The 14,337-nt window shown below is 30.0% G+C and overlaps 2 protein-coding genes across 4 annotated transcripts in view; both read left to right on the top strand.

The window, feature by feature from the left end:
• LOC117180248 (gastric triacylglycerol lipase-like) overlaps positions 1-8,983 on the top strand; it is a 26,973-nt gene extending 17,990 nt beyond the window's left edge. The window contains exons 3-8 of one of the 3 annotated variants that reach the window (XM_033372641.1): positions 6,623-6,737; positions 6,833-7,079; positions 7,228-7,383; positions 7,466-7,553; positions 7,945-8,087; positions 8,808-8,983. In XM_033372641.1, the coding sequence (XP_033228532.1) occupies positions 6,623-6,737; positions 6,833-7,079; positions 7,228-7,383; positions 7,466-7,553; positions 7,945-8,087; positions 8,808-8,972 (914 nt within the window). In that variant the 3' untranslated portion in view covers positions 8,973-8,983. The remainder of the gene's footprint in view (positions 1-6,622; positions 6,738-6,832; positions 7,080-7,227; positions 7,384-7,465; positions 7,554-7,944; positions 8,088-8,807) is intronic. The other 2 variants (XM_033372642.1, XM_033372643.1) reach the window with 2 other exon arrangements.
• A 2,594-nt stretch (positions 8,984-11,577) lies between these two features.
• The window catches only part of LOC117180560 (lysosomal acid lipase/cholesteryl ester hydrolase-like), an 8,913-nt gene continuing 6,153 nt past the window's right edge, over positions 11,578-14,337 (top strand). The window contains exons 1-2 of the mRNA XM_033373055.1: positions 11,578-11,581; positions 12,966-13,006. Coding sequence (XP_033228946.1) covers positions 11,578-11,581; positions 12,966-13,006 — 45 coding nt within the window. The remainder of the gene's footprint in view (positions 11,582-12,965; positions 13,007-14,337) is intronic.

Here is a 14,337-nt window from a genome sequence, read left to right on the forward strand (position 1 = left end):
CGCCAATTAGCACAAATGGTAAGTTCCGACAGTGCCTACAAGTGTGCCTACTGGCCGCTAAATGGCAATACCGGTTTCATATGTATACACCTGGTAAATATATGTCATCTTATTTCCTTTAAAAGACAACATATAATTCAAGCTAAATAAGTCCCATCCAATGGAAAAAATTTCAAATTGGTAGATAATTTCAATTTTACATAGGACAGAATTAATATTAATATTCTATTAACTATTTCGCATTTTAAATATATGCATGAAATTGGCGATTTTAATTATTTCAATGTTTCGCGCGATTAATTTTTCTATATGCAATATCAGAATATTGATTCCGTGATTAATACTATTACACCAGATATATTTTATACTTATATTTCATTACATTATGTACAGAAAGAAATTTTATAATAATACTTCATATTTCAATATTTATAATTGGTATAGTCGATTACGATTTAGGGAAATCGTGTGAATATAAAAATTATTGTTAGCGTAATTACGAAACTTTACAGTTAGAATATGAAAACTTGATATCTTTAGAACGAGAATCCGCCGAATCCGCCGATTGCACCTCATAGCCGAGCGCTCACGATGTGAATCGGAGAACTTCATGTTTCCCGCTAAACTGGTCAAGATTCATGTATGCACACGTGTTTCCTAGTGTTCAATATATTCTATAGATTTCAAAATATTTAAATGGGTTTTGACCGTTTTACAAAGATTTATGAACGTTTTATCAAGATTTTATAGATTTGAACGATCGAAAAGAGGCTTGTACATTAGGGTGGTCCAAAATCATACCTGTTGAAATTTTTTTTATTATAGGGCATGCCGACCCCCCCCCCTCTCCGCCGTTGCGTGTAGTTGCCGGAAAAAAAATTTCCTCCAAGTTTCAGCTAAATCAGTTAAAATTAAGACGTGCCGCAAAGGCCCTGAAAATCCGATAAGATTAACATGGGGAAATTTTGGTTTTCGGAACAATGAGATTCAGGTTTCTCGATTTAAACTTAGCTTGCGGGAGATATTAAGAATTTGTTAAGGAGTCTCTAGTCAATCATTTTCATCAAATTACTTTAAATTTTGATGCCCCCCGCCCTTGTGGAGCCCCAAAAATGCCCCAAAAAACTGAAATTGACATTTTTGCCAAAAATTTACACATAAATGCTTTGTTTTTCCCTTTTTTGCCATAAATTATATTTGTTTGTCAAGTGGAATGTTTTTAAGTATTTTTCAACTAATTAACAATGGTTTAAACAATTTATTTTTGCTTAAGTGATTTTTTTTGCTATTGCTCATTAAAAGGTAGGTTTTTTATGTTTTATTGAACAATTGGACATTTTTAGGAATAATGATCTTTGTTTCAAGCGTTTACTATTTGTTTAAACAACTAATTATTATTTAATTGTAACTTTTTCTTAAAAATAGGTATTAAATTATAGTTAAAAAAAATTAGTTAGCTTTTCTGCTTTTTATTAAATATCTGCGTCATTTAGATACTAGTACCTTATTTTGTAATAAATTCTTATTTGTTTAACTAAAGTTTGTTTTTTTATACAATTTTTTGGAAAATAAATTTTTGTGCTTTAATTTCTAGTGACATGTAAAAAATACAAAGATTTCTAATTCCTTTGAGAATACTAAGAGCTATTCTGCGGGATCAACATAAAACAAAAAAAAATTACTTTGAGCTTTCAGAGGACAAACGAGTATTTCTACGGGGTTGATTTAAAGGGAAAAATTATAAAAATAATTTCAGAATGACAAAATTGAATGTAATTTTATAGAACGAAGTCTTACTAAAAAAAATAAACTTTTCATGCCCAATGAAAAACATTTTATGAACAAATATTAGTTATCTAAAGCATTTGCTTACCGTTTAAATATTTAACAATAAACGATATACTTAACTAAATTGAGACAAAAATCAGATTTTTGAATCACAATTTCCAATAAAATGTGATATTATTATTTAGTAAATTTATGAAACAAAACGATAATGCTTTAGACAAACAATTTTGCTCTTTACAATGACAAATTACCACAATAATTGCAGGAAAATAGAACTTTCAAACATTAATTTTCGAAAAAAATTGTTTAAACAAACAAAATTTATATAAACAGATAAGAATTTATTACTTACTAAATGCTTAAAACAAAGATCATTATTCCTAGAAATGACCAATTGTCCAATCAAACATAAAAAATCTACCTTTCAGTAAGTGAGTACAAAAAAATATTATTTAAACAAATATAAACTATTGAAACAATTATTAATTAGTTGAAAAATACTTAATACTATTCCACTTACAAACAAAAATAATTTATGGCCAAAAAGGGAAAAACAGAGCATTTATGTGTAAATTGTTGGCTAAAATATAAATTTCAGATTTTGGGGCATTTTGGGGCTCCAAAGGGGGGGGGGGGGCATCAAAATTTAAAGTAATTTCATAGAAATGATTGATTAGAGACTCCCCAACAAATTCTTAATATCTCCTGCAAGCTAAGTTTAAATCCAGAAACCTGAAACCCATTTCTCCGAAAACCAAAACTTCCCCATGTTAATCTTATGGGATTTCAGGGCCTTTGTGGCACGTCTTAATATTAACCGAATTGGCTCAAACTTAGAGGTAATTTTTTTTTGGCAACCTCACAAAATGGGGAGGGGGGCATATCCTCTTTTCGAGAGTCGGTTGCTGGACCTCCCTAGTGTATATCACTAGTTTAAAAATATTTCACAACCACTTTACTCGGCTTTTAAATATTTCCTAAGATTTAAAGGATTTCAAATATTTTATAAAGGGTAAATACACCAGATTTCAAAGATTGTGAAAGATTTAGAAGATTTAAAAATATTTCACTAAGATTTCAAATAATTTGATGATTTCAACGAATAAAAAAAATTCACAAATATTTTTAAAAATGTCACAAAAGTTTTCCAGAGATTTTGAACATTTCATAAAGATTGCAAGGATTTCAAAGATTTGAAAATGGTGTTTATACCATATTTCAAAATTTCCACAAAGATTTGGAACAATTTCAAACATTGTAAAGCTTTTAAAATATTTCAAATATTTCAGAGACGTTAAACTATGAAATCAGGTTTTAAGAAATTTGAGAAGATTTTAAAGGTTTCAATTATTTGAAACTGACACAAAAGGTTTCATAAATAAATTGTAAACTAAGCATTCACAAATACGTCATAAAAATTTTACAAAGATTTCAGGTATTTTAAAGATTGTAGAGATTTCAATCGTTTTACAAAAATTAAGAATGACTCCAAAAGTATTCACAGAAATTTCAAAATTTCACAAAGATTTTAAGTATTTCAAGAGATTTCAAGGAATTAACAAAGATTTCAAAAGGTTTCAAAGATTTCATAAAGATTTCAAGGATTTCAAAGACGACTTGTGTTCGCAAAAAATGAGGAAATATTTTATTTATAGCTCTTTTTTCTTATAAATGGTTGGCTTTGTAAATGTTCAATAATATACTTGATTTATACAAAATTTGTATTAAGTTCAGGGCACCTACAATTTTCGACCCAGCACTGTTACTTGCATTACCAAGCCGAATGTGAGGCGGGAACGACGTGAATTTAAAAAAAATGGAAAACCTATAGATATTTTTGAATTTAATTCAATCCGAGTTTTCAGATGATTAAAACAGAATATTTTCCTGTTTTTACTTTTAATTTTGAATGTTTTTAAGTCGAGTTATTAAGCACCATGCCGTTTCTCATAATTCTAAAAATTCTCACCATTTAGTATATAAGGAATCTTCAAATCCCTTCTCACAGCGTATTTGCGTGCGATGCGTGTTTTATATGTATATGTTTGCGTACTCTGTATATAAGTAAAGGTTAAGTTAGTTACATCAGCGAATGTGTATTCTACATTGTGATGTGTACAAATACTAATAATTATAATGATAATTTGCGTATTTATGTACTATAATTGTGCAGTGTGAGTTGGTGAAAAAATTATTCCAATCTTTCTAATAATTGACATTATGATCTTGCTTCAATTTAATATAGTGAACTTTAAATATTACAGTTTCTTTTACAAGTTTTGTAGAACTTATATTAATTTTCCAAAGTAAATTTTTCTTAGATTATTAATAAATACTATACTAATTTTTAATATACATACCCGATTTCCCTCAATCGTAAAAGATTATACAAATCTGTAATATCAGTTTTAACGTTTTTTGTAACTAAATTTCTATGGGTGTAATAGAATTAATATAATATATAATTAACTATATATGGTGTTATAAGTATAAAAATATCTCAACAGATAATAATATTAACATTAATATTAATTTGCTGTAAATGATTGTGCTAGAGTTTTAAGCGCTTGAAGTTGCATTTATCTATTAAACCGAAAAATTTCAATAGCCTTTCAAAATCAGAAAATTTATTTGTGAGTATCATTTGAAATAAAACAATTACAAACTATAAGTACTAATAAGTACAAAATTTTGTATTAACACTTTTTAAAATTGCTAGCAATTTTAAATCTTAAAAATCGAAATCCCAAGTAGTCCTGAGGAAAGTATAATATAAACAAATTCTAGGAAGCCATAGTTTGTAATTGTTTAATTCCAAATGATTCTCATAAACAAATTTTATAATTTCGAAAATCCGGGGGCTATTTAAACTTTTTTGGTTTCATTGATAAATCTGACATGAAACGTTGAAAAACTACAGCACAATCATTGACAGCTAATTAATAATAATATTAATATAATTATAATATCGATGAGAATAGTGATATAGAGAAGTAATATAGCCTACGGACAAGGCGAACTGTAATATAGATATAGAAATATGCAATCATTTAATGAGCAATTCATTTAAGAGGGCAAAAGAATACTGTAAAAACTTGCAAAAGTATACAATGAAGACAATAAATTCTATTCTATTCTATATATAATTATAATATCACATACTTAATTATATAATTTATTTTCATTATTCACAATAATATACACAATATAAAGTACACAATATAATATACAAAAAAATATTAATCACGGCATTAATTTTCTGATATTGCACATATATTTTTATTTTTAAATTGCGCGAAATATTCAAATATCATTTAAAACGCCAATTTCTTCAATTTCTTTCAAATCCCGTGTAGGAATCTAATCAGGAATCCAGCCGGATAGCCTCGGTTTAAGACGGGCACTGGTCGGGGAATCCGGCTAAAAACGTCACGGTAAACTGGTTGGATGCCAGCTTGAATACCGACAGGGATCCGGTCGGGTAATCCACCCACAAAGCGGTTAAAAAATATTTCTTCAGGCGATAAATTGGTAACTTGTTTTGTTTTTTAAGGCTCATCGTAAAGAATATGGTGAACTTTAAAGGTCAAATCAAGTTTACCAATTATGGAAAGTAAATTGGAGTAGAATTTTAACCACTCATAATAGAAGCTCGTCGCAATTGTTTCACGTTGGAAACCACGTGATGATTTTAGGCTAGGAAGGTACACAGAAAAAATTTATTCACCAGAGTATAAATTAATTAAAACTAATAATTATCCGCGAACTAAGTGGGGTTCTCAGACTATTTACTGAATCAAGGTTGATTTTAATTACGGATCTCGATATTATTTGCAAACTTCGAGGAAATTACGTAACGTGAGTGCAATGTGCACCCTCGTTCGAAGTGCGAAACTGAAAGTTAGTGAGTGTCTACGCAGTCGCCAGACGCAGAAGGGGTTATACATAGCGGTAAATTTGAAAGTGTACAGACTAAGCATTATGTGAAAATAGTGAAAATTGTAACATTTCAGCTGATGCACATATTAAAATTAAGAACAGTTTTATTTAATAAGTGAAAACATTCAGAAAAATGTAATGTTTTTTTAAAGAATTTAAAACAGCTTATTTTTGTTTCACTGCTCTAATAAATCTTTAAATTGTACTTTTCAAATGATAATTTATCTATCATCCATAATAACGTCTTTGATAACATCACAGCTCTTACAAAATGTGTAATTTTGACAAAAAAATTATCCTGGCCAGTGCCCGGTCGGCTCCCGACCATGAGATATAACCAGGTTTGGCCCGGCCAGTAACGTGCCGACTTGGTGATTCGAGAAAAATGTAGCTCGACTGGCTCCCGACCGGTTCCTGTCCATGAAACCCAGCCAGGGGTAGCCCGGCTGGGATCCGACCAGAAACCTTGTTGTAGTAGGGCCTACTGGAATTTTTTAAAAGTTATTGCATTGAAGAATATTGAAATAACAGCTGTACATTTTTTGAGAATTTTGCTAACGTCGATCGCTTTCTGAGCACACGTGAAAGTCGACGCTTGAAAAAGGAGAAATAAAAACCTTGTGTTTGGTATGTTTTGCTCTTTAAGAAATTACAATATTTTTTAGGATCAAATTGACCATATTGTTGAATTCAGAAAACTTTAACCTTCAGATGCTTTTTATTTAATAATTCATAGATTTTTTTGAGTGAGTTTCAATCAAAACTTAATTTATAGACAGCTCCTTATTTTTCTTCCCATTTAAAAGTTAATAAATAAGACAATAATATGTTAACAATTTAAGAAAACATATAGTTATTTATGTTACGCTGATTAATTAGCACATCTTATTAAAAGCTTATCTGCTCGCTGACAAAGGATTTGACGTGTGGTTGGGAAATAATCGAGGAACCATTTTTTCTCAAAAGCATCAAACTTACTCCACAATGAGTTCCAGTTTCTGGAACTTTAGGTGAAACAAAAATAAGTAAAATAAATTAATTTGAATTAAATTTTTAGGGTATTTGTTTCAAAGAATCAGGAAAGATTTAATGAATTTGTTTACAGTTGGCACGAAAGTGGTGTTATCGACATGCCCGAAACAATAGACTTCATTTTGAATCGGACTGGAAAAAGTGAACTTTTTTTAGTATGTTATTCCCAGTCATGTACCCAACTAGTTGTCATGGGATCTCTGAAACCTGAATACAATAAAAAAATAACTTTAGCTCTCAACATGGCACCACCTGTTTTTTTTGGGCATAGTAAAGGACTTGGATGGCTGATATTAAGGACTCTCGATCGTTTTATCTCAGTAAGAACAACCTTATAATTACTGGTTAAAAATGTAATATTTCATTCCTAATTTTGTATCATATACAATTAATGTAATAATATTATTTAATTATTTTAATTATTATTCGGTACGTACGATAAGCACTAATTCACAATAATTATCATAGCGGACCCATGATAATATTGTAAATCACTTCGGCATAACAGTGACACCCTTCTTGGTATATGTTTATACCTTGCTTCTTAAAGATAAAAATTTAATATTTCATTTTATCGACCTTCTAAATAATATTTCGGGAATCGACTTCAACGGTGTAGATTTGGTAAAAATAACTTTAACTTTTTTAACTTTAAATATTTCGTAAAATTGCTATCAATGTTATTTGAAAAAAATGTGATTTTTAGGAAGTTCTAAAAAGAGAAGCCTTATATATTCCTGGAGGATGTTCTTCAAAACAATTTATGCATTACAATTTCGGTAAAAATGCCCCAGGTAATTGTGCAGTTTATAAAAAATATGAACGTAATTTTTAATTATTTAAAAGCAGGATTGCAAGTAATAATTCAGGAATATTTTGACACATATTATTTATAATTTTAAAATTGAGGAAACAACATTCACAATGGATTTACATTTAGTCAATTTATTTTTATTTCTAGAGTTATAGAAAGTAGAATAAATTCATAATTTCAGTTGAACGGTTGAATTTTGAAATACATAATTGAAAATTTGAATGTTTTCGAAATTTTCAGTGGGATAAGATTTTAATATTTGGATATAAATGTAATTCCTGCAGAACAGAAAGGCAGGAAACTCAATTCCAGAACTTAGTCGTTCATAAAAGTATGTTTACAATGGTGTAATTTAATTCTTTTTTGCACAGGTACTTTTCGTCAATATGATTACGGTAAAAGTGAAAATATGAGAATATATAACTCAACAATTCCTCCAGACTATCCCCTGGAAAAAGTGACTGTACCTATAGCCATTTTTCAAGGGCTTCAAGATTTTTTAGTTTCTCCAGAAGTACGAATCAAACTACAAAAAATAATTCCAACTCGGAGTAGCCTTTATACTTTTTTTATAATGGGTTTAAATACTTGAAAACATTTCCTTTAGAAATTAAATTCTTTTCAAAGTTACCTCAACAAAGTACTGATATCGGATCACAATTTAATAAAGTTTTAGATTTTTAGAGGAATTCGTTTAGAAATTAAAAATAAGAAATTACGAAAAATGTCTTGTTCTGCATCTGTTTCAAACTGTAAATTTAAGAAAAAAATGCTAAACAATAACACTACAATTTTTTAGATATTTAAGATTAAAAAATTCAGACATTGATTTTTGAACGTAGACTTCAAATAACAGTTAATAATTATCACAGTTTTTCTGCAATAGTTTTTATTCAAATGTCCAAAAATGTTCCATATCAATGTATCATACTCTAAAATGAAAGGATATTTTGAAATGATAAGGTTAAAATTAAATAAATAGTGAACATTTAATTTTTTTAAATTTTCAAACGTTTTTATCTTTTCTTTATATATTTTAAAAGGATTAAAAAAAAAAAAGATTTTATCATAGTGCCATGCTCTGTCATGCGAATTTTAGACACGTTGGAAATTATTTTGTTTTCGAAAATCACATAGTCTAAAATGGTCAACTTTTTGGCAATCATTTAATAGATATTAATTTGTAAGTTTCTTTTTTGCTGAATTAAAATTGATCTTTTATATTCTCTTTCAGGACGTTGATATGCTAGTAGAAAAACTTCCAAATGTTGTGTATAGAAAAAAATTCAAGAAATTTAACCACCTTAGTTTTACTATCACCAAAGGACTAAGAACACTCGTCTACGAGAAAATTGCAGATCTATTTATCAGTTACCGAATGAATAAAACTTTTAATTAATAAAAATTAAATAAACTGTTTTATATTACATTAAAAACTTTACAAATCCAATTACATTATTCTAATTTTCGTCTACAACTTTAATTATTTCGATTGATTTATTTAATGATTAAAAAAGCATTAAGGTTCGTTTCTTATCCTCGATTGAAGGTATTTCAGAAAAATAGAAAAAAAACTTAAAGACCAAATCAAAAGCATATTTTTTATTCAGTGTGTTTCAACTGACTTCAACCAGAAGGGCATACACTTCATATTTTTTTCTGCTTAAACTTATTTGGGATGCCGCACGATCCTTTTGAGCAGTAAAATAAAAAAATTCTTTTAGCCTTTTTTAAGGAAATTCAATTTTTATAGCTTTTGAGGAATTTAGCCAACATGCTTTCGTGAAATTTTATTGTTAAAAAATGTTTAGTTTAACACTCAAAAAAGGCGTCCAGGACCTGAACATCTTACGAGAACTTAAACCCTTTCTTATTTTAAAAAGGTCGTGCTTAGGTTCACTAAAACTTGGTGAGCGTACAGAAAATATTTTTAAAAACAATTTCTATATGGTGAAAATGAAGAAAAAATGTTTATTTTGGAAACTGCTTCTTTCCTCGTCTATAATAAGTTCCAAGAACCTGCATAAGAGTGAAAGTGCCCTTAGAAGTCTATGTTTAGTTAATAATTTTTAAAAACTTCAAGGTTTTCTGCAATAATTTGTTTCCTATGAATCACTAGTCCCGAATTTGTTAAATACAGGGAAAATAGATGGAAAACATTAAAACCGAAAAGTCGTGGTTCGTTTGTGTTGCATACTGAGGAGAACACCAGCCCAAGTAAAAATTTGCCAACATTTGAAATTTCTCGTTTAAAAATTTTAGAAAGAGGAAATTACTATATTTCTGAATTATAATTCAAAATGTTGTGAATAAACGTAATAATTCGGAATTAGTAGCTAGAATTTGCAGGAATAAATGTAATTGTGACGCGAAACAGGGAATTTCCGCAAAGAATGATAATTTCCGTAATTCCCGGTCTTAATTAGAAATTTACGAGATCTTTCAAAATGTTTAGAGATCTCTTGAAATCTTTCAAAATTGCTTGAAATTATTCCAATTTAGGTAATAAAGTTCCAATACTTATTGTCAATACAATTCAGTTTTGTATATCTAAATATTGAACTTTAATATATATTGTTGCCCAATTAGTTGAATATCCAGATATTAATTTAGTCGAACAATTTTTTTTAACCCTTAAAGATCGCACTCCATCCGCGCATACGTATATACCACACTATTGCGAATTGGGATTTCCTATTTTTAAATGATAATAATTCATGCATAAATAAAGTACTTATAAATTCAAAGATACATTTTTTGGGATAAAAGTTACTAAGAAATGCAAGGCAATAAAAATAAATGTAATAAATAATTTTTAAGTAGCAGTAAAAGAAAAAATGAGAAGAACTTTTCTGAATTGTCATTTTTTAAAACAAATTGCAATTTTTTTTTAGTGATTATTGGAAATGTACTTTGTTCTTTTACTTAAAGTTCAATGTAAATATTTTAAAGACAAAGTAATACATATGAATCCAATAAAATTTTAATTTTTTTTAAGTTTGTATGAAAATAGAATATGTTTGGAGCACAGAAATATCAATTAGTACTTAATCTAGAATTGAAACACATTTTTAAAAACTGAAAAATTACGAATAATAATAATATTATTTGTTATTTAAACATGAATAATATCGAGATATTATTATATAATGAGGATGCAGAGTTTAAAGTAGAAGTTATTTGGAAGTTTTTTTATGAAAATAGTGAACTCAATGCATACTCCATCACGATGATTGTAAGTTCAGGCAGTTTGGCTTAAGGAATAACACCACTTTAGCGGCAGAAAAAACTCTAGCTTTGACCATTTATTTTTGGAGTATGAAAAAAGTGATAATACTTCTTTTTAGAGGGGTTTTTAAACACGTATTAGAGTATAACCAAAAATTATTTTAATTTCGATACCAAATGGGGACGACAGAGCCCGTCTTGAAAATTGTCTTTTTTTAAAATACGCGGTTAATGTTTTACGAACACTTAAATCCTTGACATTTTCTATCACTAATATGCAATACCTCCACCTTATATTGTTTTTATGCTCTTAAAGTATTGTTTAAGCCTAAATAAAAAATTGATTTTTCCAAAATCTTAGAGTGGTGTTATTCTTCAAAGCAGTTTGGTTTCAAGCAGTTTGGAAACATCGTTAGTGTACATCCTTTTGATTTTGGCTCACAAAAAGCGCATTTCACTCTCGTTTCTTGGCGAATCATATCTAAAAATTGCAATGCTGGTAGGCCACCTTGAAGAATTTGAAAATTAAGCCCTGGAAACTTTGGCGCATGGTTCGTATTTGTAAGCAGCGTGGAAGTTGCTCCTCGATGAGAGCATACCCGCATTTAACTTCATTATTGATGAATTTATGCTAAAACTAAGAATTGAATATTTTTTTCAAACACCCACTTTCCAACCGTAAATAGTAAAAAAACTGGACGATTTTTAGAGTGTGAAATTAAAAAATTACAAGCTATCGAATTAATGCATTTTAGTTCTATATTAAATAAAAAACTATGAGTAGGGATATATATATATATATATATACATACACTACCGGTCAAAAGTATGGGTTCACTTAGAAAAATCGCTTTTTTTTGTATTTATCGCTTTAATTATACCGGAACTAAAAAAATGTCTCTTTAAAAGGTTGATTGTTTTCGAAATTCTATCTAAAATAATCGCAGGGTGAAACCTATTTGTCTAGTTTTTAAGGGCATGTGATACTTACTAGGCAGTCTGATAAGTACCCGAAATTCTAAGAGATGGCATTAGTATTCACTAATATGAACCATTTTCGTCGAGCTTGATCCTTCAAATGACGCCTGTCAAAACTTCAGCCATTTATGTTTACGCATTTACAATTTACAGCACTGAGAAGCGACTAAACTCCGAGATTTTTTTAATATGGAAAAATCTGAGTTTCGAGTTTTGATCAAAGACTACTATCTTCGTAAGAAAACGATATCCGAGACCAAGGCCAAGCTGGATAAGTATTACCCGGACTCTGCAACGTCGATTGGAATGATTTATAAGTGGTTTATCGAGTTTCGTTGTGGCCGTACGAGCACAGTTGATGCTGAACGATCTGGGCGCCCAAAAGAGGTCACTACACCAGAAAATGTCGAAAAAATCCATGATATGATGTTGAATGATCCCAAAGTGAAATTGAGAGGGGAAGCTAATGCTGTAGGCATATTATTGGAACGTCTGGGCAATATCGTGCATTCAGTTTTGGGCATGGAGACGCTCTGCGCGCGATGGGTGCCGCGTTTGCTCACAGTGGACCAAAAACAAATTCGTGCGACAACTTCCCAGCAGAATTTGGCATTATTTTCGCGTAAGCCGACCGACTTTTTGCGCTGATTTATAACCATGGATGAAACCTGGATCCACTACTACACTCCTGAGTCAACGCAACAAGCAAAACAGTGGGTTCCACCGGGCCAAAGTGCTCCGAAGCGTCCAAAAACGCAACAATGGGTCCGAAAGGTTATGGCCTCCGTATTTTGGGATACACATGGCATAATATTCGTGGACTATCTTGATAAAGGTAAAACCATAACCGGAGCATACTATTCATCATTATTGGACCGATTGAAAATCAACATCGCCAAAAAACGACTGCATTTGAAGAAGAAAAAACCGCTTTATCATCACGACAATGCGCCTGTTTATTCATGCTTAGTTGCACAAGCAAAATTGCATGAAATCGGCTTCGAATTGGTTCCTCAGCCGCCGTATTCACCAGATCTGGCCCCCAGCGACTATTACTTGTTCCCTAACCTGAAGAAATGGATCACCGGTAAGCGTTTTTACTCAAATGAGGAGTTCATAGCTGAAACTGAGGCGTATTTTGGAGACCTTCCGATTGAGTACTTTTCGGACGGTATCAAAAAGTTAGAAAATCGTTGGACTCGCTGTATCGATCGACCTAAAAGGAGAGTATGTTGAAAAATAAAACCGACTTTGGCCAAAAAAACGTCTCCGTGTTTCATTTTTCAGGGACTTATCAGACTGTCTAGTACAGTTTCCCCGGCTTTTTTTCCACAAAAATGAAAATCTTTTAAAACTGAATTCGGAGATGTTATAAAATATCATAACGGACGTCCCCGGACTCTTTTTTGAAGGATAATAAGACAAATTTATTGTGATTAATAAAAAATTTTATGCATATGCATTATTTTGAGGTAATGTCGTTTTTCCTCTCTGCCTTTCTGATAATCTGGAAATTATTTATGAAATAAACTTTTTTGATTGGCTTCAAACAAGGTTAATTCCGGGAGATTAGTTACTATATTTATTTGTAAGCCCAAAGTTTTCGGCCAAAAATATTGTGTAGTTTGGAAGCAACGATCGGGTGAATTGTAACATATATAACCTCGAAATATACACGCACGTTGTTAGCAATATCAAAAATGTTTTGATAAAAAAACACAAAAAAGTGTGCAGCGACGTTCGTTAGCATGTTCGCTATCATTTCCCAACTTTTTAGGAGAAAATATTTATTGTTCTAGAAAAAAAGCCGGGGGAACCTAAAACTGGTAAAATCGACGATTTTCTAAGTATCACATGCCCTTAAGTAGATATTGCAAAAAGAGTTTAAATTTCAATGTTTTCTTAAATTTTCAATAACTTCCGAAATAGTCAACGTTTTTCAATGTTCTTAGGTTCACTTTGAAGCTTTTTTCACCGTACCACAACAGCTTACGAGTATTAATCGTAAAAAAATGTTTTTTTTTTTTAATTGCAAGAACTTGAATTTGTAACAAGAAAGTTGGAAAAATTGAAATATTATTATTAGTAACAAAAATATTTTTATAAAATATATGAAAATATAATCATGAATTTTCTATGTAATTTCCTCAAAATATATATTTATTTAACTTTTATGCTGATTTGCCTACAAATAAGACGTTTTCAAATTTATCCAACTTTTTTATTACAACTTCAAGTTCTTGCGATTCGAAAAGAAATTTTTTACGATTCAGACTGATAAGCCGTTGTGATACGGTGAAAAAAAAGCTTCGAAATGAGCCCAAGAACATTGAAAAACGTTGACTATTTTGGAAGTTATTGAAAATTTAAGAAAACATTGAAATTTAAACTATTTTTGCAATATCTACTTAAAAAGTAGACAAATAGTCTTCACCCTGGGCTTATTTTAGACAAAATTTCGAAAACAATTAACCTTTTAAAGAGACATTTTCTTAGCTTCAGTATAATTGAAGCGATAAATAAAAAAAAAAAGATTTTTCTAAGTGAACCCAAACTTT

Source organism: Belonocnema kinseyi, chromosome 9 (assembly GCF_010883055.1).
Source record: "Belonocnema kinseyi isolate 2016_QV_RU_SX_M_011 chromosome 9, B_treatae_v1, whole genome shotgun sequence".
NCBI lineage: Eukaryota > Metazoa > Arthropoda > Insecta > Hymenoptera > Cynipidae > Belonocnema > Belonocnema kinseyi.